At 43.3% G+C, this 26,421-nt stretch overlaps 1 protein-coding gene across 1 annotated transcript in view; it reads right to left on the bottom strand.

Annotated features, from left to right (window-relative positions):
- Positions 1-25,861, bottom strand: part of PI4K2A (phosphatidylinositol 4-kinase type 2 alpha) — a 30,432-nt gene extending 4,571 nt beyond the window's left edge. The window contains exons 1-8 of the mRNA XM_021699552.1: positions 25,378-25,861; positions 17,638-17,838; positions 12,499-12,630; positions 11,977-12,130; positions 6,064-6,125; positions 4,075-4,174; positions 3,246-3,379; positions 2,686-2,745 (exon numbers count right to left, since the gene is read on the bottom strand). Coding sequence (XP_021555227.1) covers positions 2,686-2,745; positions 3,246-3,379; positions 4,075-4,174; positions 6,064-6,125; positions 11,977-12,130; positions 12,499-12,630; positions 17,638-17,838; positions 25,378-25,812 — 1,278 coding nt within the window. The 5' untranslated portion in view covers positions 25,813-25,861. The remainder of the gene's footprint in view (positions 1-2,685; positions 2,746-3,245; positions 3,380-4,074; positions 4,175-6,063; positions 6,126-11,976; positions 12,131-12,498; positions 12,631-17,637; positions 17,839-25,377) is intronic.
- Positions 25,862-26,421: the final 560 nt, after the last annotated feature.

The following is a 26,421-nucleotide window of genomic DNA, read 5'->3' as shown; positions in this document are numbered from 1 at the left end:
TTGGGTCTGCAAATGCTGCCCATAAAGAGGCAGAGAAACACCTGAAACAGAGGGGGAAGTCAGAAGTGGATCCTGCCAGTAATTATATTTTTTACTTAATTGTTTTGGTATCTGTCAGCATCCTCCACTGCTTCAAAGACCCTTGAACACAAAACCCAGGGTAGAGAATGAAAAGGAGTTTCAAATGGAATTGGAGTGAATTGTACAGGAGACTACCCAACTTAAGAGAAAGGATTTTAAACCTGCCCTGGCTGGTTCTTCCTGTGCTTCCTTTGGTTCTTTGGGCTAGAAGCTGCCTCTCATGCATGCTGAAGTATCTGGAGTAAAATGTCAAATTATCTACAACTTACTTTCAAAAGATTTGGCCAAAAAGAAAATATATCAATCTATCTACCGAGGGAGAGACAAATTTCACAGGTACATTAAAGAGAGAAATTACATGGATATATAGAGATAGATATTATTCCGATAGATAATCTACAGAGATACAAGCAAATAGATATAGAGATAAAGCAAGTGTGGCTAAGTGTAATAATTGGTGAATCTAGGAAAAGATCCTCTTTACTGAGGTTTGAAATTTTTCAAATTAAAAAGTTGACGAAAAAGTGATAGCAGGCACATAATGCTAAAGAATGAACATTGTCTTTGAATATGCCATTTAAAGAGGCTTTACCTCCGACCCTGCACTCTAACACCTGGTGTGACGTCTTTACAGTGAGTGACAACTTCTGTCACCCAACTCCGTCTCTCTGGGAGTTCTTGACTCTTTCTCCTGGCTTAGGGCCCTCATACAGGCACTCTGTGACTAGGCTCAGGTAGGTAAGGGGTTGTGACCTCCTTTCCCTGTGGTAGGTCAGACTTCTGGAAGGCAAAGGCTCATTTTGCCCTGACTGGTAAGCTAATAAGGATGTAACTGGTATTGGCCACCTACCTGCTGAAAGGAGCCGGATGCTCATGAAACCTTACAGTGTTTCAAAGGTAGGCACTCTAGGTTGTAAGAGGCCAAAAGGCCCTCAAAAAGACATTAAGGGCACAAAACGGAGAGAAAGATAAAATTACGCTCTCCCTCCCCCCCCTTTTTGCCACTCTAGATAACATCCCTAACTGGATATGAGAGGAGGGTTGCTATGGTTTTGGCAAGGGACTGAGCTGGGAAGGGATCAGGGCAGACAGGACAACAGGGACCGAGGCGCAGCCTACATAAACTTGAGAAGTTGTTCATTCCTTTATGCTGAGTGCCGTAATACCACAGTACATCACATGGTTTTTAAGGCTTCCAAAAATTCTGCCAGCTTGACAGGGCCCTTACACGACTTGAGAAATGTAGGAAGACCGCGTTACTGGTATGCAGGCAGCTATAACTACCGCAGCTCTTAAAACCTCTGTACGTCCCATTTCCAAGGAAACATGGACTCGGTAAGCCCAAGAGTTGCTCTCACCAGAAGCCTTTACCAAAACGGTAGGAAGAGGTAAATGCCTAATTACAGCTAGAAAGACCTTCCTAGCCTTTAAAGATGTGAAAAGCTGGGGTGCCTGGGTGGCTCAGTCATTAAGTGTCTGCCTTCGGCTCAGGTCATGATCCCAGGGTCCTAGGATCGAGCCCCACATCGGGCTCCCTGCTCAGCGGGAAGCCTGCTTCTCCCTCTCCCTCTGCCACTCCCCCTGCTTGTGCACTCTCACTCTCTCTGTCAAATAAATAAACAAAATCTTTAAAAAATAAATAAATAAAGATGTGAAAAGCTGCTTTTTCTATATACAAAATCATAAAACAGCTAATGCATATTGAGCACTTCAATCCATCAAGCACTACTCCAAATCATTTATTTCATAATAACCCTATGAGTAGGTGCTGTTATTAATCCCATGTTACAAATGGAGAAACTAAAGGAAGGAGAGATTAAGCAACTTCTCCAAGAACTCACAGCCAATAAATGACAGAACCAGGATTCAAACATAGGCACCATGACCAGCGTGTGCCCCTTAACCACTATGCCATCCCAGATCTCTTTAAAGTGATAAGAAATGTCAGTGCCCTACAGAGTTTTACTACAATTTTTCAGGTTAGTCTTTACTATACTTTGGAAGATCAACAATTCCCTAGGGGTTTCCTTAGCTCTCTTTGAAGATGAAGTGGAGAGAGAAGAAATAATACGACTTGTAACCATAATAACAAAAATTATAACCATAGCCAATTTATGAGTACTAACCATGTGCTAGGTAATTGTCTTTACTAAATATTTGATATGCATTATCTTATGTAATCCTTTGGCAAACTGTGCAAGGTGTTATTATTGTCACATTTTATAAACAAGGAAGCAGAGGCTCTTGCCTAAGGCCTCAGAGCTTGCAGTCTGACTCCAGAGGCTAGCTCATAAGCACCAAAGCATATGGCCTGCCTTGAGCAACTTGAGGACAGGGGCCCCTGGGTAAATTTACCAATGAACTACCCAGCAACTGGCACAGAACTGAGCACATAGTGCCTCACCGAGCACTGGATACCATGGAAGAGGTGGGAGATTTGAAAGGGCTCCCTTTCTTCTCCCATGTGCTAAGACAGAGTCATAAATAAGTATGGCATAGACTCAAAGGGTGTAAAACACAAGCTTTATGCATTTACTCAATATGAGCATATGACCCGCCCAGAGAGATCCCAGGGATGACACCAGGAGGAAGTCCCAGGCTTACCTGTCCCCGCATGACAGCAATCTGCTTATGGAACTGGCCCCTGTCGAAACCAGGATCTTTCTGCAAAAGGGCAGGAGATGGAACCTGCGTGAATCCCTCAGAAGAACCCATTTTCTTCCCCCAAATAGAAACTTTCTAATAAAGAAAACTTACATGAGGCTTATGAGGCTTAGTGAAGCTAACTACCACCCTAAGAACTCTGTTTCACAGATGGGGAAAGAGAGAACAAGTAAATATCTTGTCCTGAGTCTCATTATTAACTCTAAAGAACTCCAGGCCCTAGTGCTCCATTTGCAAAGGAGGGCTCTGTAGACACACTGCAGCCCCATGACATGCAGGATTAACCCACGCTGATTCATCACAGCTGTCAATGTTTTTTTCCAAACTGCCCCAAACTAGGTCTTGCTGTCCACATGTGGGAATCTTGCTCGCTCTTCATTGGCTAACACAAGGCAGAAGAGTGTTAGCCATTCTCTCTTGGCTTGTATCAGAAGCCATTTGAAAGCCATTAGAAATTCCTTCTTCTATACAGTTATAAGGTTGAGGCTCCCAGGGCTAACCTTGAAGAGTTCATATAGGTCCTCCTCCAAGTCCTTGACGAAGTTAGGGTCCGATATCTTTGGAAGAATCAGATCTTTGATCTCCTGAGAGAACGGGACTTTTGCCTGAGGCAACCAGGCCCAGTAAAAGGGATCTGAAAAGAAGAAAAGCACAAAGCAAAGCTGCCCATCCATGTCCTCCACCTATCAGAGCACAGCAAAAGGCAGAACGCCCCTCTCACATGATATACAACAGGAAAGAAAATTACAAGGGATGTTAATCCTAAAGGCTACAGAGTAAGTGGAGGAATTAGGATTCAAACCCAGGACTGCAGAATCCCAGAGCTGGTGCTCTTTCCCAGACATCACATGACCTTCCAGTGACTTGCCACTGAGATATTCAGATGCTCCTTCTGAGAAGACAGACTGGTACTGCACAGGGGCTAGTGACCCCCTCCTTGTATCTCTCTCTCTTTCCAAGAGTTTCTCAGAACAGGAGCTGACTTCCAGGATGTCAACAAGGAAGACAGAACACTGACAATAGCTTATATTTAGAAACACAAATGGAATAAATCAGATAGTCCTCAGAAAGAACGAGAAAAAATGCAAACACAGATGAGAAAACTCAACTGTGTGCTTTTAATAGGAATAATGTAAAGGTAAAAATGATGATAACAGCTTGTGTTCTGCATACTTGCCATGTGCCCACTACTGTGCTAAATGCATGAGCTGCATTATTCCATGAAGTCTTAGAATAATCCTGTCGTAGAGGCATTATTATCTTCATTGCATAGATGAGAAACTGAGACTGAGCAAGAAAAGAGCCAGACCACAGTGGTCTTAGACTTACATGCCCTCCAGGAGTCAGGATGTTTCAGGGGGAAAGCCAGCCCATTGTCTATGGCAGCCACCTTGATAACAGGCTCCTTCACCACCACCCAGTCTGTGTCCTGAAGAGCAAGGAAAGACTCAATACTTAGGGTCCCAATCGTCTCATGCCCTTCAAAGTAGTAGCAAAGCACCCCACCTCAACCCCCTCAGGCACCAATCCTTAGTCAAACTCTGAACTGGTTTCCACAGTTCCTAAACTTAGTACATTTACGGCACCTCTGACTTGGCCTCTTCAAAGTTCTCAGAGTCCCTTATCTTAGAAAAGGTGCACTTCCCCAGGAGTTGCCACAGCCCTTGGTAAGAAGGAAACCGACAATAACAAAGGTAACTCCAAGCCTTTCCTCCTAGGGAAAGGCAGTGAGAGTCCTGAGAGTATGAAAAGGAAAAAGGAAAAGCAAGTATCAGCCAGCCAAGGTTCTTCTGTGTAGACCTTGACCAGGTGCTACTTCACTGGTGACCACATTTTCCCGTGACACAACAGAACCATGGAGGTACCAGCTGGCTGGCTGCTCTTGCACAAGAGTCTCTTGTCATTGCAGTGATAAGGGAAAAGGACAAGGCCGACTGCAAAGAGTGGGGCAGGCTACCTGTGATAGCCTGTCAGACACTCTCATGACTGTCTGTTTGGCTCCATACTTCAGGTTCACAGGTGCCATCACAGAAACAGGGTATGTAGGTTGAGGATACCTGCATCGGAATCCCCTAGGAGGTCTTATTTTTTTTTTTTTTTTAAGATTTTATTTATTTGAGAGAGAGAGAGAGAGCACAAGAGGGAGGAGCGGGAGAGGGAGAAGCAGACTCCCCGCTGAGCAGGGAGCCCGACGCGGGACTCGATCCCGGGACTCCAGGATCATGACCTGAGCCGAAGGCAGTCGCTTAACCAACTGAGCCACCCAGGCGCCCCCTAGGAGGTCTTATTAAAAGTATGGGATCCTGGGGCGCCTGGGTGGCTCAGTCAGTTAAGCGCTGCCTTCAGCTCAAGTCATGATCCCCGGGTCCTGGGATCGAGTCCTGCATCAGCCTCCCTGCTCAGCGGGAAGCCTGCTTCTCCATCTCCCTCTGCCCCTCCCCCTGCTTGTGCTTATGCGCTCTCTCTGTCAAATAAATAAAAATAAAACCTTTAAAAAAAAAAGTATGGAATCCTGAGTTTTACCCCAGACCTAGTGGAGGAAAGGCCTGAAGAATCTATTTTTAATAAGCTCTTCATGTACCAAATATGAGAACCACAATTAGAGAAGGAAGTAAAAACACTATGAGAATGTGTTAACTAACCTTATTGTGGTAAACATATGGCAAAATATACACGCATTAAATCACCACGTTGCACATCTTAAATCTGCACAATGTTATACGTCAATTCTATTTAAATAAAGCTGGACAAAGAAAAACTTATTATAAGGAATAAAAGTCAACCTTACTCTCCTATTCTAGGTAGCATTCCTACTAATTTTTTTAAATGTGCAGACTGAGCAGGAATAGAAAAGCATGGTAGAGGATGAAAGCAATGAGAAAGTAAGGAAAGTTGCAGGAAGCAGCTTTTTCTAAACTGATGTTCTATGGAATGGTCTATTATGAGGAAAGTATTCTAAAAAAGTTTAGAAATCACTGGGCCAAACAAAATTAAATAGGTTCATTTAATGGACTACTTCTCAAACCTTTACTGTGCTACTATGCAATGTGAATCTCCAAGAAAGGCATAAAGCATGTAATATGTTCCAAACATATTTGAACCTTTCTTCATTCTATCTCTATGAACATCATTCAATAAGATACCACTTAAAAATCAGATTGAGAAAAACTCTATCAAATATTAACCTATCAATTTTAAACACATGTGAATCCTGATTCTTCTGAACCTATGTGACCTAATCTCTGATTATTATGTGTTTCTATATTATGCATACACACTACCTCATCTTCTTCTTTAATACACAGATCAGTCTCTTACCCGGGAGCTAGAACTATCCATTGGACAGTCATATTTAATCAGCCAGTTGTCATTGCCTCGATCTGTGAACAGAAACATGAAGTTAGAAAAAACTGGGGTGACTTTCACTTTCAGTCATGATGGACTACATATTTTGGGCACTTGGTCCAATCATTCTACTGAGAACACCTATAAAAAATTGATAAAATATTTTCAGATCTCTTGAAGATACTGGAGATTTTAACAAGACCATTAAGAGTTAAAGTGTTGAGACCTGGGAGAGAAAGGAAATTCAGACAGGGAGTCCATCATTTGTGGCTTATTTTCTCCTAGAGCACCTGCTGGTTATAGAGCTGGGTGTAAGTTTTTTTAAACTTAAAAATAAATAAATAAATAAAATAAAGAGAGAATAGCTGAGAATCTTCCAAAACTGACAAAAGTTATCAAACTATTGATTCAAGGGAAACTGTGAATCCCTAACAGGATAATACAAAGAAAACTATACCAAGCATATTGCAGTAAAGTTCTGAAAACCAACTACAGGGAAAATCTCAAAGGAGCCAGAGAAAAAGAGAGATTACCTTCAAAGAAACAACAATAATACAGGAACAACTGACTTCACAGAAATCATGGGAACAGAAGACAATGGAATGGGGTTTTTTTAACTACTGAAAGAAAATAACTACCAATCCCAAATTCTACGCCCAGCAAACATAGCCTTCAAAAATGAAGGTGAGGGGGTTGCCTGGGTGGCTCGGTCAGTTAAGCGGCTGCCTTCGGCTCGGGTCATGATCCCAGGGTCCTGGGATCGAGTCCCATATCGGGCTCCCCGCTCTGCAAGGAGCCTGCTTCTCCCTCTCCCTCTGCCTACTTGTGTTCTCTATCTCTCTGTCAAATAAATAAATAAAATCTTAAAAAAAAAAAAAAAATGAAGGTGAGGGGCGCCTGGGTGGCTCAGTTGTTAAGCGTCTGCCTTCGGCTCAGGTCATGATCCCAGGGTCCTGGCATCAAGCCCCGCATCTGGCTCCCTGCTCGGCGGGAAGCCTGCTTCTCCCTCTCCCACTCCCCGTGCTTGTGTTCCCTCTCTCGCTGTGTCTCTCTCTGTCAAATAAATAAATAAAATCTTTAAAAAAAAAACAAAAAACAAAAATGAAGGTGAAATAAAGACATTTTCAAACCAACAAAACCAAAATTCATCATCAGCAGACTAGTATTAAAATATTCTCGGGCGCCTGGGTGGCTCAGCTGGTTAAGCGACTGCCTTCGGCTCAGGTCATGATCCTGGAGTCCCGGGATCGAGTCCCACATCGGGCTCCCTGCTCAGCGGGGGGTCTGCTTCTCCCTCTGATCCTCTCCCCTCTCGTGCTCTCTCTGTCTCTCATTCTCTCTCTCAAATAAAAAAAAAAAAAAAAAATCTTTAAAAAATATTCTCTAAGTCAGGGTGCCTGAGTGGTTCAGTAGATTAAGCGTCTGACTTTGACTCAGGTCATGATCCCAGGATCCTCGGATCAGGCCCTGCCTCAGGCTCCCCACTCAGTGAGGAGTCGGCTTGTCCCTCTCCCTCTGCCCTTTCCCCTGCTTGTGCTCTCTTTCTCTCTCTCAAATAAATAAATAAAATCTTAAAAAAAAAGTGTATCTATATTCTCTAAGTCAAAGGAAAATTATCCCAAACAGAAGCTTGGAGATACAGGAAAATTGAAAGAGCAATAAAATGGGTAAATATATTAGTAAATCTAGATAAATATTAGCTTTTTGCAGTATGATAGTGTTTTTTTTTAAAGAGTTATCTTTTAGAGACACATACTGAAACAATTATGAATAAAATTACATCTGTAATTTGCTTTAAAATAATAAAAGAAGATAAGTAAACGGAAGTGTGAATGGGATAGGATTAGTCATGGACTGATGGTTGTTAAGGCTGGAATGACCAGTGCATGGAGGTTCACTATTCTGCTTATTTATATATGCTCAAACGTCTCCATAATTATTATTAATAACAGTAATAATAATAACAATATCATCTTATGGTTTTACAGAAAAGTGGTTTTACATAAAAGTGGTTTTACATATGCACATACACATATACATATATACATGCATATATAATTAAAATGTATGACACTAATAGTATAAAAGTCTAGAGATAGGAAATCAAAGATTCACATGGTAATCTTTAGAGTAACCATCAAGGGAAAAGACAAAGCGTATAAACTTCTGAGCTAAAAGAGGGGAGAAATGAAATACTTACAAAATAATTTAAGATCTTATTTAGAGAGAGAGAGAGAGCACGTGTGAGCAGAGGGAGGGGCAGAGGGAGAGGGAGAAAGAATCTCAAGCATACTCTGTGCTGAGCACGGAGTCTGACGTTGGGCTCAATCTCATGACCCTGAGATCATGACCTGAGCCGAAATCAAGAGTCAGACGCTTAACCGAATGAGCCACCCAGGTGCCCCTAATTACAAAATAATTTTAAAAGAAAGCAAGAAAGAAAAGAGATCATAGGAAGAAGTGTAGGAAAAAAAAAAGACAAGCACACAAAATAGAAAGGAAATAAGATGGTGGATGAAAATCCAAATATATCTGTATGTACATTATAGATAAATAAACTAAATGCTCTAAAACTAAAATATAACAGTTGTCTCACTGGATGAATAAAATTGATAACCATTTAAGGGGCGCCTGGGTGGCTCAGTTGTTAAGCGTCTGCCTTCGGCTCAGGTCATGATCCCAGGGTCCTGGAATCGAGCCCCGCATCGGGCTCCCTGCTTGGTGGAAGCCTGCTTCTCCCTCTCCCACTCCCCATGCTTGTGTTCCCTCTCTCGCTGTGTCTCTCTCTGTCAAATAAATAAAATCTTTAAAAAAAAAAAAAAGATAACCATTTAAATATTTAGTTTAAGAAAAAATGAAGGGGGGAAATCGGAGGGTAGACGAACCATGAGAGACGATGGACTCTGAAAAACAAACTGAGGGTTCTGGGGGGGGGTGGTGGGAGGATGGGTTAGCCCGGTGATGGGTATTAAAGAGGGCACGTTCTGCACGGAGCACTGGGTGTTATGCACAAACAATGAATCATGGAACACTACATCTAAAACTAATGATGTAATGTATGGGGATTAACATAAGAATAAAAAAAAAAAAGAAAAAAAAGAGAAGATTGAAATTGCAAAAATCAGAAATGAAAGTAGGGACATTACTACCAATTTTACCAAAATAAAAATAAAAAGGATTATAAGAGAGTACTACAGGCAATTGTATACCCAGAAACTGGATAGCCTAGATGAAATGGCCAAATTCCTAGAAACACAAAATCTAAAGACTAGACCATGCAGGGGCGCCTGGGTGGCTCAGTTGGTTAAGCATCCAACTCTTGATTTCAGCTCAAGTCATGATCTCAGGGTCATGAGATCAAGCCCCATGTCAACATAATAAAAGTCATACATGAAAAACCACAACAAACATCATCCTCAATGGTGAAAGACCAAAAGCTTTTCTCTAAGATCTAGAACAAGGCAAAGGTGCCCGCTTTCAACATTTCTATTCAACTTGGTACTGGAAGAACAGAGCAATTACGCATGAGAAAGAAATAAAAGGCATCTAAATTTGAAAGAAAGAGGTAAAATTATCTGTTTATAGATGATATGATTTTATATGTAGAAAACCCTAAAGATGCCACACAAAAAAAATCAGAATAAATAAACTCAGCAAAGTATCAGAGTACAAAGTCAACACATAAAAATCACTTGTGTTTCTACTTACTAACAACAAACAATCCAAAAAGCAAATTAAGAAAACAATTCCATTTAGCATCAAAAAGCATAAAATACTCAGGAATTAATTTAACCAAGGAGGTGAAAGATTTGTATAATAAAAACTATAAAACATGGCTGAAAGAAATTAAAGAAGACATAAATAAATGGAAAGACACTCCACACTCACAGATTGGAAGGCTCAATATGGTTAAGACGTCAATACTACTTTGAAGCTATTTAGAGATTTAATGCAATTCCTATCAAAATCCCAATGATGTTTTTTGCAGAAATAGAAAAACCCATCCTAAAATTTATATGCAATCTCAAGGGATACCAAATAGACAAAACAATCCAGAAAGAAAAGAACAAAGCTGGGGGACTCATACTTCCTCCGAATTTCCAAACTTACTATAAAACTATACTTACTATAGGGGCGCCTGAGTGGCTCAGTCTGTTGGGTGTCCAACTCTTAGTTTCAGCTCAGGTTGTAATCTTGGGGGTTGTAAGATCAAGCCCTGTGTCAGGCTCTGCGCTGGGCACGGAGCCTGCTTAGGATTCTCTCTCTACCTCTGCCCCTCCTCCCCCACTTGTGCGCACGTGTGCGCGTACTCTCTCAAACAAACAAAACAAAACTATGCTTATTACAAAACTTAATACAAAGCTATATAAATCAAAATAGTGTGGTATTGGCATAAAAACGGACACATAGACAAATGAAATACCACACAGTCTAGACATAAACCTTTGCATGTATGATCAAATGGTTTTCTACGAGGGTGACAAGACCATTCAATGATGAAAAGATAGTCTTTTCAACAGATGGTGCTGGGAAAACTGGATATCCACATACAGAAAATGAAGTTAGACCCTTACCTCAGACCATATACAAAAATTAACTCAAAGTGGATCCATGACCTAAATCTAAGACCAAAAATTATAAAACTCTTAAGACAAAAACATAGGGCAAAAGCTTCATGGCATTAGATTTGGCAAGAATTTCTTGCATATGACCCCAAAGGCACAGACAATAAACAAAAAAATAGACAAACTGGACTTCGTGAAAATTTAAAAATTAATTGCATCAAAAGATACTATCAACAGAATAAAAAGGCACCCCATGGAATGGTAGGAAATATTTGCAAATCATGTATTTGAAAAGGAATTAATATCGAATATATTAAAAAACTCCTACAACTCAACAACAAAAAAACGTGATTCAAAGATGGGAAAAGGAGTTGAACAGACATTCCTCCAAAGATATGCAAATGGCCAAAAAGTACATGAAAAGATGTTCACAACATCACTAATTAGGGAAATGCAAAACTACAAGGAGAGACCACATTATACCTACCAGGATGGCTACAAATGAAAAACAAAACAAAACAAAACCCAGAAAATAACAAGTGGTGACGAAAAGGTGGAGAAACTGGAACCCCTGTGCACCATTGGTGGGAATGTAAAAATGGTGCAGCCACTGTGGAAAACAAAACGGCAGCTCCTCAAAAAATTAAACATAGGTCAACCAGACTTCAATTAAAAAAAATTAAACAGAACCGCCATATTACCCAGCAATTCCACTTCTGGGTATATACTCAAAAGAAATGAAAGTAGTGTCTCAAAGCTATTTTACACCCATGTTCATAGCAACATTATTCACAAGAGCTAAAACATGGAAGCAACCCAAGTGTCCACTGACGGATAGATAAGCAAAATACAGTACATACATACAATGTATATCCAGCCTTAAATAGGAAATTCTGATATATGCTGAACATGAATAAAGCTTAGCGGCATATACTAAGTGAAATAAGCCAGTCACAAAGTGACAAATACTGTATGAGTCCACTAATACGAGGTACTTAAAGACAAAACTGTCCTGTGATAGCTCTTGCTACTATGAGTAAATAGGGATCAAGGGCAAAAGTATCCCTGATGTTGCTTTGGAAGAGCCAGTGTGTCTTCCGTCTGGGACCGGGAAAGAGGTTAAGATAAAACATTAGTAACTACTGGCTCCAGGATTCACTACCTCTGATAACCACACATGATGTGCCTGAACAAAGCTTGTCTTGGAAAATTATTTTCAAGGCCCTTCTGACTTAGGAAACCTTCGTCTCAAGAAGGCACTCTGGTATGGAGTACCTCACAGTGGTCTAGCACAGGCCCCAGGCTGCCCACAGCTGCTCACCAGTGTTGCGGATGATGTAGTCCAGCACCACCAGCCGCTCAAACTGCAGCAGTAGCTGCCGGTTAGTGTTCTCCGGGAGAGGTTCTGCTTCAAAACGCCGTAGCCAGTAGTCTGCATCTTTGTAGCCTTCAACAAAGAGCTGGAATGAACCAACCTGCAGCCAAAGAGCAGGAATAAAGGTATTTCCCTCCGGCTCAAGTCCAGAGAGCCCAGGAGTGAGCCGGGTGGCCCATAATGCCCTACGGCGTTTATGTCAGAAAAAGGTCATGAGAGTGACTGCCCGTCCAAATTCAAGAAGCGCATCTAAATGGGCCAGAGGAGTAAAGTGAAAAAGTTAGGGGCTCTGTTCTCTGGAGAATTATTCCGCAAACCTTAGACCCTCAGAAATGAGGAAGACGGGCGCCTCAGGGCAGGCTATTCACGTGTCTATATGCAAGTCTCCAGGTGCCTTGTTTCAGCACTTGGATGGTCATGCCACCACACATCATCACCTTTACTAAGCCACACAGGTGCAGTGTATACCTTTGGTGGTAGCCCGATGCGATTAAACCGCTGCCCAACTTTTGGCACTTTCTCTAGCGCAAGCCGCTTGCCCCTGGACTTCACTCGGTCAATGGCACTATAGTTGAAGGTATCACTGGCCAGGTATACTACCTACAGTGGAAAGAGAACAGATACCTAGGTTACAGTCGAGTATAAGGAAATATATCACTATGGCAGGGAATACCTGGATGCTCACCAATACTGTTCCTCTTCCAGGGGATGCAGAAAGAATGCACTTCTCAGCCTTTCTAATATGAGCAGTTCAGGCCAACGGAATGTTGACAAAGTGATGTCTGTATATCACTTCCGGGCCTGGCCCCTTAAATCTCCCATGATCCTTAGTTCACACTCCCCAACCTGTGCAGCTGGAAATGAAGGGCTTGGAGATGGCAAAACCACATCATGGAAGGATCTTAGATCTCTGGTCACTACACGGATGACAAGGGATCTGGGAGAGCTGCCTAACTGGCATGAGTCTACGATGTGAGCAAGATCCATTCAACCACTGAGATTCAGGAATTGTTATAGCAGCTAGCAAGAATTCCCCTAAGACAGCCATCTCCTGGGTTAGAAGAGGGCCCAGGGCCTATTTTTCTCTCCAGATAAAAACAAATTGCGATTCACTCTATACCCTTTTATTTCTTTTGAATTCTGTACTATGTGCAATTTATTCACATTTTAAAAATAAACATTAGGGGAGCCTGGGTGGCTCAGTCGGTTAAGCATCTGCCTTCAGCTCAGGTCACGATCCCAGGGTCCTGGGACTGGGCCCCGCATCAGGCTCTCTGCTCAGCGGGGAGTCTGCTTCTCCCTCTCCCTCCATCTACTGCTCTGCCTACTTGTGCTCTGTCAAATAAATAAAACCTTAAAAAAAATTAAAAAATAAACATTAAAATGGGTTTTAATCTTTAGTGAATTGCTATATAACATGCATATCTATGTAGACTATATCTGGAATATTACACAAGAAACTAGTACCAGAAGCTGCCCCTGAGAAAGGAAATGGAGTGGCTGGAAGGCAAAAGTGGGAGAGAGGCTAGACTGCTCTTCTCTGTTTACCCTACTGTGCCTTCTGATTTCTACACTAGATGCCCGCATTGCCTATTCAAAAAAAACATTTTTTTAAAGACTGTATTTATTTCTTTGAGAGAGAGAGAGAGAAAGAGAGAGAGGGCATGAGAGGGGTGGAGGGGCAGAGGGAGAAGCAGAAGCAGGAAACAGGCTCCCAGCTCTCTGCCCAGGACCCCAGGATCATGACCTGAGCTAAAGGCAGATGTTTAACCGACTGAGCCACCCATGAACCCTTCAAAAAAACATGTTTTAATGGGCCATCAATATTACACTTCATTGGGGCACCTGAGTGGCTCAGTTGGTTAAGCGTCCAACTCTTGATTTCGGCTCAGGTCATGATCGAGTCCCACGTCAGTCTCCGCACTGGGCGTGGAGCCTGCTTAAGATTCTCTCTCTTCCTCTCCCTCTGTCCCACCCCCCCCCCAAAATATTACACTTGATTGTCAAATTGTGGTAATATCACTGTAATCTGTATGTATGTCAATTATCACCCTTATCACACCATCTTGTGATTATCCATTTATACATCTAACCTCTCTCTTAAGACTCGAGATTTGGGGGGGAAAAGAGAACATCTTATTTTATTCATATTAGCATCTTCAGCACCTAACACAGTGGCTGGCACATGCTCATTAAATATTTACTAAGTGGGGCGCCTAGGTGGCTCAGTTGGTTAAGCGACTGCCTTCGGCTCAGGTCATGATCCTGGAGTCCCTGGATCAAGTCCCGCATCGGGCTCCCTGCTCAGCAGGGAGTCTGCTTCGTCCTCTGACCCTATCCCCTCTCATGTGTTCTCTCTCTCTCAAATAAATAAATAAAATCTTAAAAAAATATATATTTATTAAGTGAATGCATGAATGAGTTACAAGCTTCTTTCAGAGATAGCAACAAGTGAGTCTCAGCATATAAATAACTAAAATCAAATTTAAAATTCTTTCTTTTCTAAGCCTTGCAAAATTCATTACAAATAATTATTGTGCCTATGAATCTTAGAGAGGGACAAAATCATTCCCTCCCTCCTAGCCATTCATCTGTCCATCCAAAGTTAACAGGAGTATCTACAATGGATGTGCAAGGTACAGTAGGTTGGCAATCTCTGCCCAGGAAGCACAAGCACAGAAGTTAAGGAGAAAAAAGGCTTTCCTAAGAATACCTTGCCAGTTTCCACAGTGAAAACCCTCTCTCTCTCAAGCAATAAACCACCCTTTCCCCCCAATCAGATTTATTTTTTATTTATTTTTTTTAAAGATTTTATTTATTTATTTGACAGAGAGAGACACAGCGAGAGAGGGAACACAAGCAGGGGGAGTGGGAGAGGGAGAAGCAGGCTTCCCGCAGAGCAGGGAGCCCGATGTAGGGCTCGATCCCAGGACCCTGGGATCATGACCTGAGCCGAAGGTAGACGCTTAACGACTCAGCCACCCAGGCGCCCCTCAGATTTATTTTCGATCGCTCTCTGTAACAACCCACTTTTTTCTCTATGACTAATGAAACTATCATAACCCGAAACCTTACAGTAACAGAGAGCAGAAACAAGCTATCGAGTGAGACCTGGAGCCTTACTATTTGAAGCTCCATCATAACATGAGCCCTGTTCCCATAGTGACAGATGCTCTCATTAACTGGATAGAATCCTGTCACAACGGTGGGGAGGGTGGGAGAGGAGACACCTCCTCTCACTATTCTCCAGCAGCTGTAGGTTAAACTTGCAAAGTTCTGTCTCATTTCAGTCTCATGGAGGACTAATATTTTGCTGTTGCTGACTTTTTGATGCAAAACATCAAACAGGGAAACATCTAACAGGGAAAGAGGAAGACCAGAGATGGGGTAGAACAGGATCATGGCAAGTGACATTCTATTATGATTAGAATTGTCATAAAAGTACCACAGGCTAAGACATATGGAGTATTTACATTGTGCCAAGGCACTGGGCTCCGTGTTTTACATGGATTATCCTGTGTAATCTTAATAGCCGCCCCATAAAGTAGGAACTACTTATATCCTTATTTTTATAGTGAGGAAACTGAGCACGCAAAGCATGTGGGGGTGTCTTAAGTGACTTGCTAAGGGTCACCCAATCAAGAGCTGCAGAGCCAGAACTGTGACTCAAGCCCTGATTCTTAGGCACTACTCTCCAGAAACACAGGCAGAACACGCACAGGGCCAGGTGCAGACTGCTATTTACCTAGTAAAGAAAGGGAATTACAGTGATGAGCAAGGAGTATTTAAAAGAATGTTTAGAGTCTAGGAGGGGCCTAGTAGGAGGAATTCAGGTTAGGCAGGAGATCTTTGGAGCATTAATTATCATACAAGATGTTCAAAGTATGCTATTTAACTCTGTGTACAGACAGAACTAAAGCATAAAGGGAAGTAATGAGCTGTACAAGGCCAGGCAATGAATCAGATGTCAGTGGGAGCTATAAGCAAACACTATCCCCATAGATCTGAGTTGGGGGATCTCTAGGATTGTCCCTCATGTTTTGATATTCACTCACTGACTCAGCTGGCACTTACCGAATACTTACCAAAAACAGTACTTTGCTTGGGGCACCTGGGTGGTTCAGTCGGTTAAGTGTCCGACTCCTGATTTTGGCTCAGATCACTACCTCAGGGTCATGAGATTGCGCTGAGCGTGGAGCCTGCTTGAGATTCTCCCTCTCCCTCTGCTCCCCCCACGCCCCGCCCTCCAGCTCATGTGCACACTCTCTCTCAAAGCAAAAACAAAAACAAACAAAAAAACCCACAGTACTTTGCTAGGTGCTGAGAGTAAGAGGAAATTTCAAGAAACGGTCCCTGACTTCTACAAACTTACAAACCAGTTGGCTGATTGTTTGGAGTTTGGCGATAAAGGAGCAGACAGTTAAACAACCACAACAATCACAATTTCTTCTAAAAGACCCTGGGAAAACAGAAAAAATAGGTTTGAAGGGAAGCTCCTGTCTGCTGATCAGTCTCTTTGCCCACAGAGTCTACTATCTAAACCTGCAAAGAAAACCTCAAGCAGGGGTCTTTAGTCTATTGGCATGGTCCTTACAAGGTCAATGAATGGACTCCCAACTGGTCCATGAACCATCCCCATGAAATTATATGCAAAACAACAATTGTAAATATATGAATTTTTTCTGGGAACGACATCTCTAGCTTTCATCAGATTCTCAGAGGATTAAGGCCCATAGCTACAAAGATGCCCCTGCAGCCTTAGGGCATCATATCAGAGTTCCACCTTAAGTTGTTACTAAACCTCAGGTAGCCACACATACTAAATGGGTGAGGATGTGTCCTTGAATGTTCATATGCTGACCAGCAGGCATTCCTTCCCCTCACAACCCTCGGAAAGTTTCCTGGACACCTGTAGTACAGGGGCTTTTCACCTGGCATCAGTAAAATGTATGCAATCAATTCTGTATTTCAGCATACTGAAGGGGTGGCAGGGCTCAGAACCTAAGCTAAGTCTATCACACATATAAGGTGTGTGCAAATTCATTCTAAGTGTGGATTTGCCTGGATCTGGGACCCAATTTTGTTATGTTCAGATAAGTACCAGTTTCCCATAGCATAAAGATGGATGAGAATTCCATGTCAGTTCCCCATACAGGTTCAAGCCAGACCTTTACTCTAACCCTCAGCCCATCCTAGACTCCTCCTTGCCAGAGTGACTAGCTAACATCAGTTAGTCCGTTTTAGAACATATCTAAATCATGGAATAGCTCGGAAATCTAAGAGAATGAGCTACAAAAGTAGCTAGGTTTCTAACCAGCTCGCAGTTACCTGGGATCGAAAGACCCGGGAAACCCATAAATGTGCATCAGAGGGTCAGTGAATTTCCTGAAATTGTATGCGAAAATTTTATGTGTATCCTTCTCAGGATAGCTTCCATCAGATGATCAAATCATGAGCCTACATCTACTACCTTCCCCCCAAAAAGGCTGAGAGCTCTAGATTCAGGGCATACATAGCCCTCCTTGGACCTAATGGCTCCATTAACAGGTAGCAGGCCCAGGAAAACTCTGGATAGGCAGTAAGGCTCCCTGGAGACAGGTCACTGACCTTTGTACGGGGTACAATGTTGAGTTCCAGTTTTTGGTCCACCAGACTGGCCCCTGCCTCTGAGAGATAGCCCTGGTTGAGGACAAGGCAGTCACGACCAAAGCAGCAGGGACAGCATAGCTTCTGCAGCCACTTGGTCCACTTAGGATTAAGGTGCCCATATGGCTCTTCGTTCTTGGGTTTGAAGACAGCAGTGATCTTCTACACAGAGAAAAGAAAAATAGGATGTTAAAGGCAAATTGATTAAAGTGGGTCACAGACCAGGTCAGCAGGACTCTAGAAAGAAACGAGAAGGCACAGGCAGACAATCCCTAAAGACAGACACTGGCTTCTCCCCAGCTTGTAAGTGGAAGACACAGCTCATGTGTGCAGCTAAGAGACCCACTGCCAGAAAGGGCTGTGGCCAAAGAAGATGCCACATCTAGTATACATGGTAAAACAGATTTTCACACCATCAAACCCCAACTTCCAAGGTAAATTCATACTAACTGTTGCTCTGCATCAATTAGGTAAAAGCTCAAAAAAGTACCAACTGAAAGGAAATGAATAAGGTATTATGCTATGAGGTTAAAAAAACTCCAGCAGTGCTTGATTTCCTCTATCAGTCTTATTATCTCACTCCCTGGGTGTTAACAAAACCTTAAAATAAAAAGTTTAGGAATGACAAACTAAGAAAAAGCAATGGAAGGAAAAACTGACAGCATGAAAAAGAATCTGCCATCTGATTACACTAGGGTTCTTTTAAGTAACTCTGATAGGCAAGAGATTAGGACATGAGAGCCCACAAAGATTAAAATCCATCTTCTCTTGCAGGTGAGAACTTAATCCTCAGAGGTCCTTAGAAATATGGGATGCTGCTGCAACCCCAAAACCATGGGCCTCCCTTCTGGAGTCTTCCTCCCTAGGCCAGGCAGCCCTCCACGGTTATTTCACATTTGTCTCATTCCCTCTAGTCCCCAAACTGGTACTTTCAAAGGAAGAAAAGTAAATATGCTCTCCAAGTGATTCATCTTTGTATCATATGACTCTCCCTCTCTCTCACCCCACAGCCAACTCAAGCTAGTCTGGGTCATAAGACATTTTCCTCTGAGTGTCACTTCCTGACAGGCAGGTCACAGCAGAAAACATACGCCCATCTGCCTGCATTAAGTATGTACTCATATTAGGAACTGGCTAGATACATGTCTCCAACAATAATTGGTCCATCTTGAGGCTAGTTCTTTCAAGAAGCCTTGCAAGAATTTGAGAGGACAAGAAAAATACAGAACTCTCCTCCCTCCAAAGGAATCAATTTATTCTTAAACACAAACAACCTTACTGATTCACTGGGGAAAGTCAAATGCATAAATTCATATCCTAGGCCTTCAGATTTATCTTTTTATCCAAAATGGCTAGCAAAAGGCCTAAGTTAGCAATATTCCTGGCTCTGTACCCCCAGAACCCTGGGCTCCAAACCACACAGCAGCAGTAACAAGAGACTCCTATCACTCAGAGAATGACCGATGAGTCCATGGTAACTCTCTGGAACTAGACAGTAAAACCACAGGACAGCTTGAGGCACATCCCCCACAACTTAACAGTCAGTTCAACTGAGGTACAATGTGGAGTTCGGCAGGCTGCTTCCCAGCGGAAGGAAGACCAAGACAATCTTATTAGCAGGGCTGAAAAATACCAGGACTGAGGCCTAAATTCCTCCATTAAAGAAAGCAGAAACTGAAGGCCAAGATCGCAGCCAAAGCCCCATTTACAGACTCACCTCTCAAACTTCTCCATTTCCTTCCAACAGGAGAATCGGAAAGCATCTTGAGGACTGTGAAAGCATTAGTGACCATCACTACCTCAGTATCACACAGGGTTCATTAAATAATAACGTTTGGACTGGACAAATGGAGGGACAGTAGGGTGAGAAGGATGGATGAACAGAAAGATTATTAGGCAGGAAGGGAGACAAGTGCCCTTCAGGACTAAGCATGGCCTCAGTTCAGTTCAGTTCTGCTAACATGTGCTCAGTCCTTCATTTGTGTAAGACAGTGTGTGAGCGCCGCAGGTTTGCTGGATGATACATGACACAGCCTCAGGCCTAATTTCCAAAGCTGACGTGAACTTCACATTTTCAGCTGTATTCCTGAATACTCAAGAATACTCAAGAACTACTCAAATCAGAAAGGCACCCACCACTATTTGGTTGAGAAAGAAAATGTCTACTGCCTAATTTTTCTCATTCTCCTCTCTCTTCTTTACTATACTTTCAATTCCTTTCTTACATTTAATTAGGAGTAAGCTTCGGTTTGATGCCAATTTTTTTTTTTTTTAAAGATTTTATTTATCTGACAGAGAGAGACACAGCGAGAGAGGGAACACAAACAGGGGAGTGGGAGAGGGAGTAGCAGGCTTCCCGCGGAGCAGGGAGCCTGATGCGGGGCTCGATCCCAGGACCCTGGGACCATGACCTCAGCCAAAGGCAGATGCTTAACGACTGAGCCACCCAGGTGCCCCGCCAATATTTTTCAAATGCCTTTCCTTACCACCCACTGACTAACCCTCCTTTAATGAAAGGGCTGAGGTACAGGGAGCTTAAGCAGCAGCAGCAATGGAACTGGGGATCCAAAGAGAACTGCACAGGAATCAGGAGGCCACTCACTGGCTGGTGACAGAACCCGAACCAAATACTGGGACCTGGAACGCAAAGAGTTTTCTCTATCTATCCAGCAGCCCCAAGGAGGAGGTATTATGTGACACTAAAATTTAAGGTAGTTCAAGCACATCACTCATATTGTACAGTGAAATACACAGAAATAACTTCTTATAAAAGTCGGGTTTTTTTTTTTAATTTGGTAAACGTGAAGCTGATGATTCTCCAACATTTTGGTCTGAAGATCCCTTTAAACTCTTAATTATTAAAGACCCCCAAAACTTTTGTTTATGTGGGTAAACCCTACATTTGCTGTATTACAAATTAAAACTGAAATGTTAAGACTGTTAATTCATTTAATAAAAATTAACCTATTACATGTTAATATGGGTGCTATGTTTTTGTGAAAAATAACTATTTTCAAAAACAATTTTTAGTGAAAAGGCAGGCACTGTTTCACATTTTTGCAATCTCTCTAGTGTCTGGCTTAATAAAAGGCAACTGTATTTTCAACATCTTAATATTCAGTCTGTTTCGATATCACACACCATGTAGCCCCTGGGAATCTCCACTGTGCACACACAAGGAAGTAAGAATGAAAATGGCAAATAGTCTTAAAATTGTTATAAAAATAATTTTGACCTGGGCACTCCTAAAAGGATTCCTACAGGTCCTTCAGCCTCAGACAACTGCTGTATCCTGTATTGGGAGTCGGATAGAAACAGCACTCCTATTTAGGCAGAGAAGCCTTATTTACATGTTAACTCTCAGAAAAGAGAGGGATGGGCTACTCCAAATATATGAGACCCTGAAAGAAGACGGGATCCAAACAGAATGCCAACAGAAGAGATTTAGACTGTATTTATTTTCCTATCCACTGCCATTGACCCAACCTGTCTCATCCGTTACAACTGGTGGCCTGGGACAGGTCCCTACAATAGACGGTAATGATGCTTAAAAACCTCAAGAACTATATCTAAATATGACATACAAACTTGACTACCTCTTAACATTTTAGGAAAAAAAAAAGTTATTCTGGGGGTGCCATTAAGCATCTGCCTTCGGCTCAGGTCGTGATCTCAGGGTCCTGGTATCGAGCCCCAAGTCCAGCTCTCTGCTCAGTGGGGAGTCTGCTTCTCCCTCTCCCTCTGTGCTTGCACACGCTCTCTCTCTCACTCTCGCTCTCAAATAAATAAGAATTTAAAAAATTATTCTGTTTGAGATCTTTATTCTTTGTTGGGCTATCAGTGTTGCTCTCAACCACGTATAAGGACATCAGAATTTCTTGGGAGGGCACAGGTAGTTGGAAGAAGCACACTCAGGACTATAACATAATTTTATATTTGAAAAATGAAAAAAAAAATCTGTACCATTTTCATGACAAGCTCCTGATGGATAAGTATTTTACGATACTTACGTAAATTACGTAAGTAATTACGATATAAGGCCTAGTTCCTAGAACATGTGAGCAGTATCCATAAAATTTTGAAGCAAATACCAATTAACATTATCTAATAAATTACTATTCTCAGTGGTCATAAAATCATCATCTCAAAATTATACTACTTTTGCTTTATTCAATGCCATGTATCCAAGAAACCCTAATCCAGAGGTCAGTGGGCATTAACTTAACAAAAGGCAAAACACTTGGAGCTCCTGCTATGTACCAGGAACTATGCCAAAGGCTTTCATGTGTAATATCGCATTTAATCTTCTTAATAAACTAATGAATCACATGCTATTCTATGATTCTTGGCAATATGAACATATAATATTACTAGCCTCACAAAACAGAAAATGCTCAAAAAATATTTTCATAGGTGACTGAGCATAAGACCAGAAAGCAGAAGAATGCAAGTGAGGAGGGTAATATGAGCACTCTCTACCATGCCTTCTAATCTAGCATTTTCCATCTTACTGTTCTCTAGGTCTCCACTTGCTTGCCCTGAGGGAGAAACCATCCTAAATTGGGAAATGAAATCAGGGCTATTATCTTCAAGAACCTTCTAGCCTCTCTAGCTCCAAAAGCAGGTCTGGCAGAAACTGCTGGTTCCCCCAATCTCTGTTCCCTCTTCTTCCTTGGACACGGGACTCCACGTGTGGGGCAAAATAAAGACTACAGTCCCCAACCACTACTGCAGTTAAGTTCTGAACAACGGAATATAGAAAGAGTCTGGTGCAACTTCTATGAAATATCTTAAAGGAAGAGGGCATACTCTCCCTCTCCTTTCCTTCTTCCAACTGGTTGAAAAACAGACAAGATGGGGCGCCTGGGTGGCTCAGTTGGTTAAGCGACTGCCTTCAGCTCAGGTCATGATCCCAGCGTCCTGGGATCGAGTCCCGCATCGGGCTCCCTGCTCTGAGGGGAGCCTGCTTCTCCCTCTCCCACTCCCCCTGCTTGTGTTCCCTCTCTCGCTGTGTCTCTCCCTGTCAAATAAATAAATAAAATCTTGGGCGCCTGGGTGGCTCAGTTGGTTAAGCGACTGCCTTCGGCTCAGGTCATGATCCTGGAGTCCCGGGATCGAGTCCCGCATCGGGCTCCCTGCTCAGCGGGGGGTCTGCTTCTCCCTCTGACCCTCCTCCCTCTCATGCTCTCTGTCTCTCATTCTCTCTCTCAAATAAATAAATAAAATCTTTAAAAAAAAGAAAAAAAAAACAGACAAGATGTCTGCAGTCTGAGTAGCCATCTTGGATCATGAAGTGGAAGCCACATGCTAGGGATGGCTCATCAGTTGGATGGAAGGATGCACATTGTTCATATTGCCATGCCAGCCCTGGGCAGCCTAGAGATTTCCTCTGTGAGAGTTAATGTATTTTTATTCAAGTCATTATTATTTTAAATTTTCTGCCACACATAGCCAAATGTAATCCTAACCAATATGGTAGATGAAAAGAGGAAGCAGAAATTCAGATGACTAACTTTGACGCAGCACTGCATAGTTTTTAGGAGCATGAATTCTGGAGCCGGTTGGCCTGGGTCTGAATCCTGCCTCCTACTTACTAGCTGTTAAGACCCTAAGCAAATTAGTTATACTGTGTGCCTTGATGTCATCATCTGTGGGGATAATAATAGTACCTACTTCCAAGGGTGTTATAAGTGCTAGAATTATTATTCGTGAAGCACTTAAAACAGTACCTAGCATATAGTAAGTGCTATCTACGTTATTTGTTAAATAAAATAAACAAACACATTTGGAGCAGGGCCAAAGATGACACGACCAACTACAGTGAGCCTGTGGTTCATTGTAACCCACCACAGCATTTAGGAAGCGGTCCTCTGCTCTGAACCACATTTTCCTCAGTGGGAGCAAGATGGTTATCTTAATAAGTTTTGTCAGGGCATATGTGTTTTGACTTCCTCTCGAAGAAAGGACAGTGGCCAGGATTTAGACCCTGGGATCCTGCAAATCACCAAGGAACATACCCGCAGTCTGTCATTCTCTGTAGCCTATGCACAGAGGTGGTAGTGAATTTACCTGCCAGGTAGAAGTGAAAGATCTTATTACTCCCACCTGTCAGAGCACCAGATCACTTCTCAGCTGACCTGACACACTTCCAACAAAGCTGTAAAGTGTCATGAAAGAAAAATAAAAACCTTCCTCCTGTTCCTATACCTATCAAAGATAATTAGTCCCTTCTTACATCAGCCAACAAGCTAAAAAAAAAAAAGTAAAATAAAATAAAAACCACTTACATAAAAAATTAAAGTATCTTGCTAATAACATTTAGACCTCAGGACACCCACTGTTCTTATATTCTAGAAGTAATGGTTCCCCTTTGAGCTTTCAATTTAACTCAGTGCTCCCTTACTTGAGGGACTTGGAAAGACCTATTATTCCCAAAGTTTTCCCCAACTTCCCCAACTCAGTTTATGTTAATTGCACTGATGGCAGAATTGCTTTCTGGTTCTTGATAATTCAGGGACAACAACATCTGGGAGAATGACCAGATCATTCAATGAACCTAACCAAGGGCTACAAGTCAGAGTCGATCCTGGCCACTCGGCACTCCTCTAAGAACAGCATACCACCCATCTAAAGAGTTCACCCAGGAGAGACACAGCAAAAATTTGCAGGAGATTTGACAACCATTATTTTAATAAGTATAACAATAGTATATTTTTCCAATAAACCATTCTGGCCCATCTGAGAACTCTGACAGGGAAAAGTTAATATGTTTTGACCCACTGATATTCCAATGATACCTCTGGTTTGAGATAAATGCCTTAAATTCTTCTGCAGCTATCAAAAGAATAAAGTCACCTCTCAGCTGCCCTGGTCACCCCATGTCCCATCCCAACCCATCTCATCCCCATCCCCCTTTATACATATGCAAGGGACAAAAAATAAAGGTCAGCGAACACTTTGCCTGAGCTAAAAAGCAAACTGCTGATAGTCCTAGGAGAGAAATGAAAGTAAAAGGTAGCAGGCAGTCCTGTGTTTCTAAAACTCCGCATTCTTTACTGAAGAACCATAAAAAAGAATTTGAACAATCTCCCAGAAGTGAGCAATAACCAGGACAGATGAAACTGGTTTAAGTCCACCCACTCCATCACTGACGTCTGCCAGCAAGAGACCTGGGACGGTGGTAGACATCCCCACAACACAGAAGGCTGGAACTGAACCCTCAGAGCCCTTGATGGATCACCCGTCCTCCTCAGTGAACAGCGACAACGCTGGTTCGGTCCAAAAAGAGGAAATGGGCCCAAAGCTCAAATCTGTAGGACAATGGCCGAATAGCAGTCTCCGTAGTTTAAAGCTAAGGGATCTACTAGAAAGTAGCATCTCCCCGCGCGTCTCCGTCGACAGGCCGATTGCCCCACCACACCGCCGGGCCCCTTGCCTGTATCTGGTCAATTTCCTCTTTTCATTCTCCGCTCACTCCTCCCCCACCAAATAGGTTCTGATTTACTTCTTCAGTCCGCAGAGCTTCTCCATCTCCAGTCCTCAGGGGCATTCCAAAATCTTGCCAAGCGGCTCTGCACTGTGAAGTTTCTCCCTTTTGCAGCCTTTCAACCCCCCTTCTCCCTCTGGCTGTGCGAAGCTGCTAACTCCCCCGGACAGGCCCACCCTCCCCAAAGGCGGCGGCGGCCCCCACCCCGCTCTCACCCCCTGAGGGTCCTTGACGAAGTAGCTTCCGCTGGAGCCCTGGTAGATGCGCTCGGGGAAGATGCAGCGCTCGATGGCCACCTCGGCCTGCCGCACCACCGCCTCGAACTCGGGGTCCTCCGGGAACTCGTTCCGCTCGCGGTGGGCCTGCGCGGCGTGCGCCGCCGCCGCCGCCTGGGCGGCCAGGGCTTGGGCCTGCGCCGCCACGGTTTGGGTCTGGCCTTGGGCCGCCGCGCCCCGAGCCCGATCTAGCAGTGGCTGCCGCTCCCGGTCGTGGCCTGGCGAGCCCGGCGGAGAGGGGGCCGGGCCAGCCGCCGCCGCCACTCGGACCGCGCCCCCCGGCACCTGCGGAAAGTGAACGCCCGAGCCGGACGGGAAGGTGTAGTCCGGGGGTTGGGCCCGTTCGGGGGACACCAGTGGGCTCGTTTCGTCCATCCCTCAGGCCGCCGGCTCCGGTTCCCGGTACGCTCCACAGCTGAGCTCCGGCCCGGGACCAATCCGCGAAACCCCCAACCCCCGACTGGCCAACCAGGTCGCGGCGCCTCGCTGGCCCCGCCCCTACCCAGCCTGTTTACTTGGCGACGAGTCGGCACGACCCCTCGCGCGCGAACGATAACCAATCAGAACCAGCGTCTATGTAATCGCGCCCTCCGCATTTTTCGCCCGTCACCGTCTGTGAAGACTGCGCATGTTCCAAGAGCCAAACCTGGGTCAGACACGCTCCCTGCTCTTACCAGCCCAGCCCCTCCAGTAGCTTCCAATTGCTGACCTGTCTGTGGGAGCTTTCAGTAAAGTAGCCTACCTAATCAGTCAGTCATTTGTTGAGTGCCTATTATGAACCAACTAGCTATGAAACTGAGAAATCTAACCTTTGTATCTACATTCATTCAATCATGCACTCATTCATAAAATATTTACTGAGCACCTACTATGTTCTAAGCGCTAGAGAGACAAAAATGAAGCAAAGAAACAAAAATCCCTACCTACCTAAATAAAAAGGTTTTTAAAAAATCACAGGCCCAGTGCAATTTACAGAGTCTGGCC

Source organism: Neomonachus schauinslandi, chromosome 6 (assembly GCF_002201575.2).
Source record: "Neomonachus schauinslandi chromosome 6, ASM220157v2, whole genome shotgun sequence".
Lineage (NCBI taxonomy): Eukaryota > Metazoa > Chordata > Mammalia > Carnivora > Phocidae > Neomonachus > Neomonachus schauinslandi.
The sequence above is the reverse complement of the archived record's forward strand: the minus strand, read 5'-3'. Positions and strand labels throughout refer to the sequence as shown.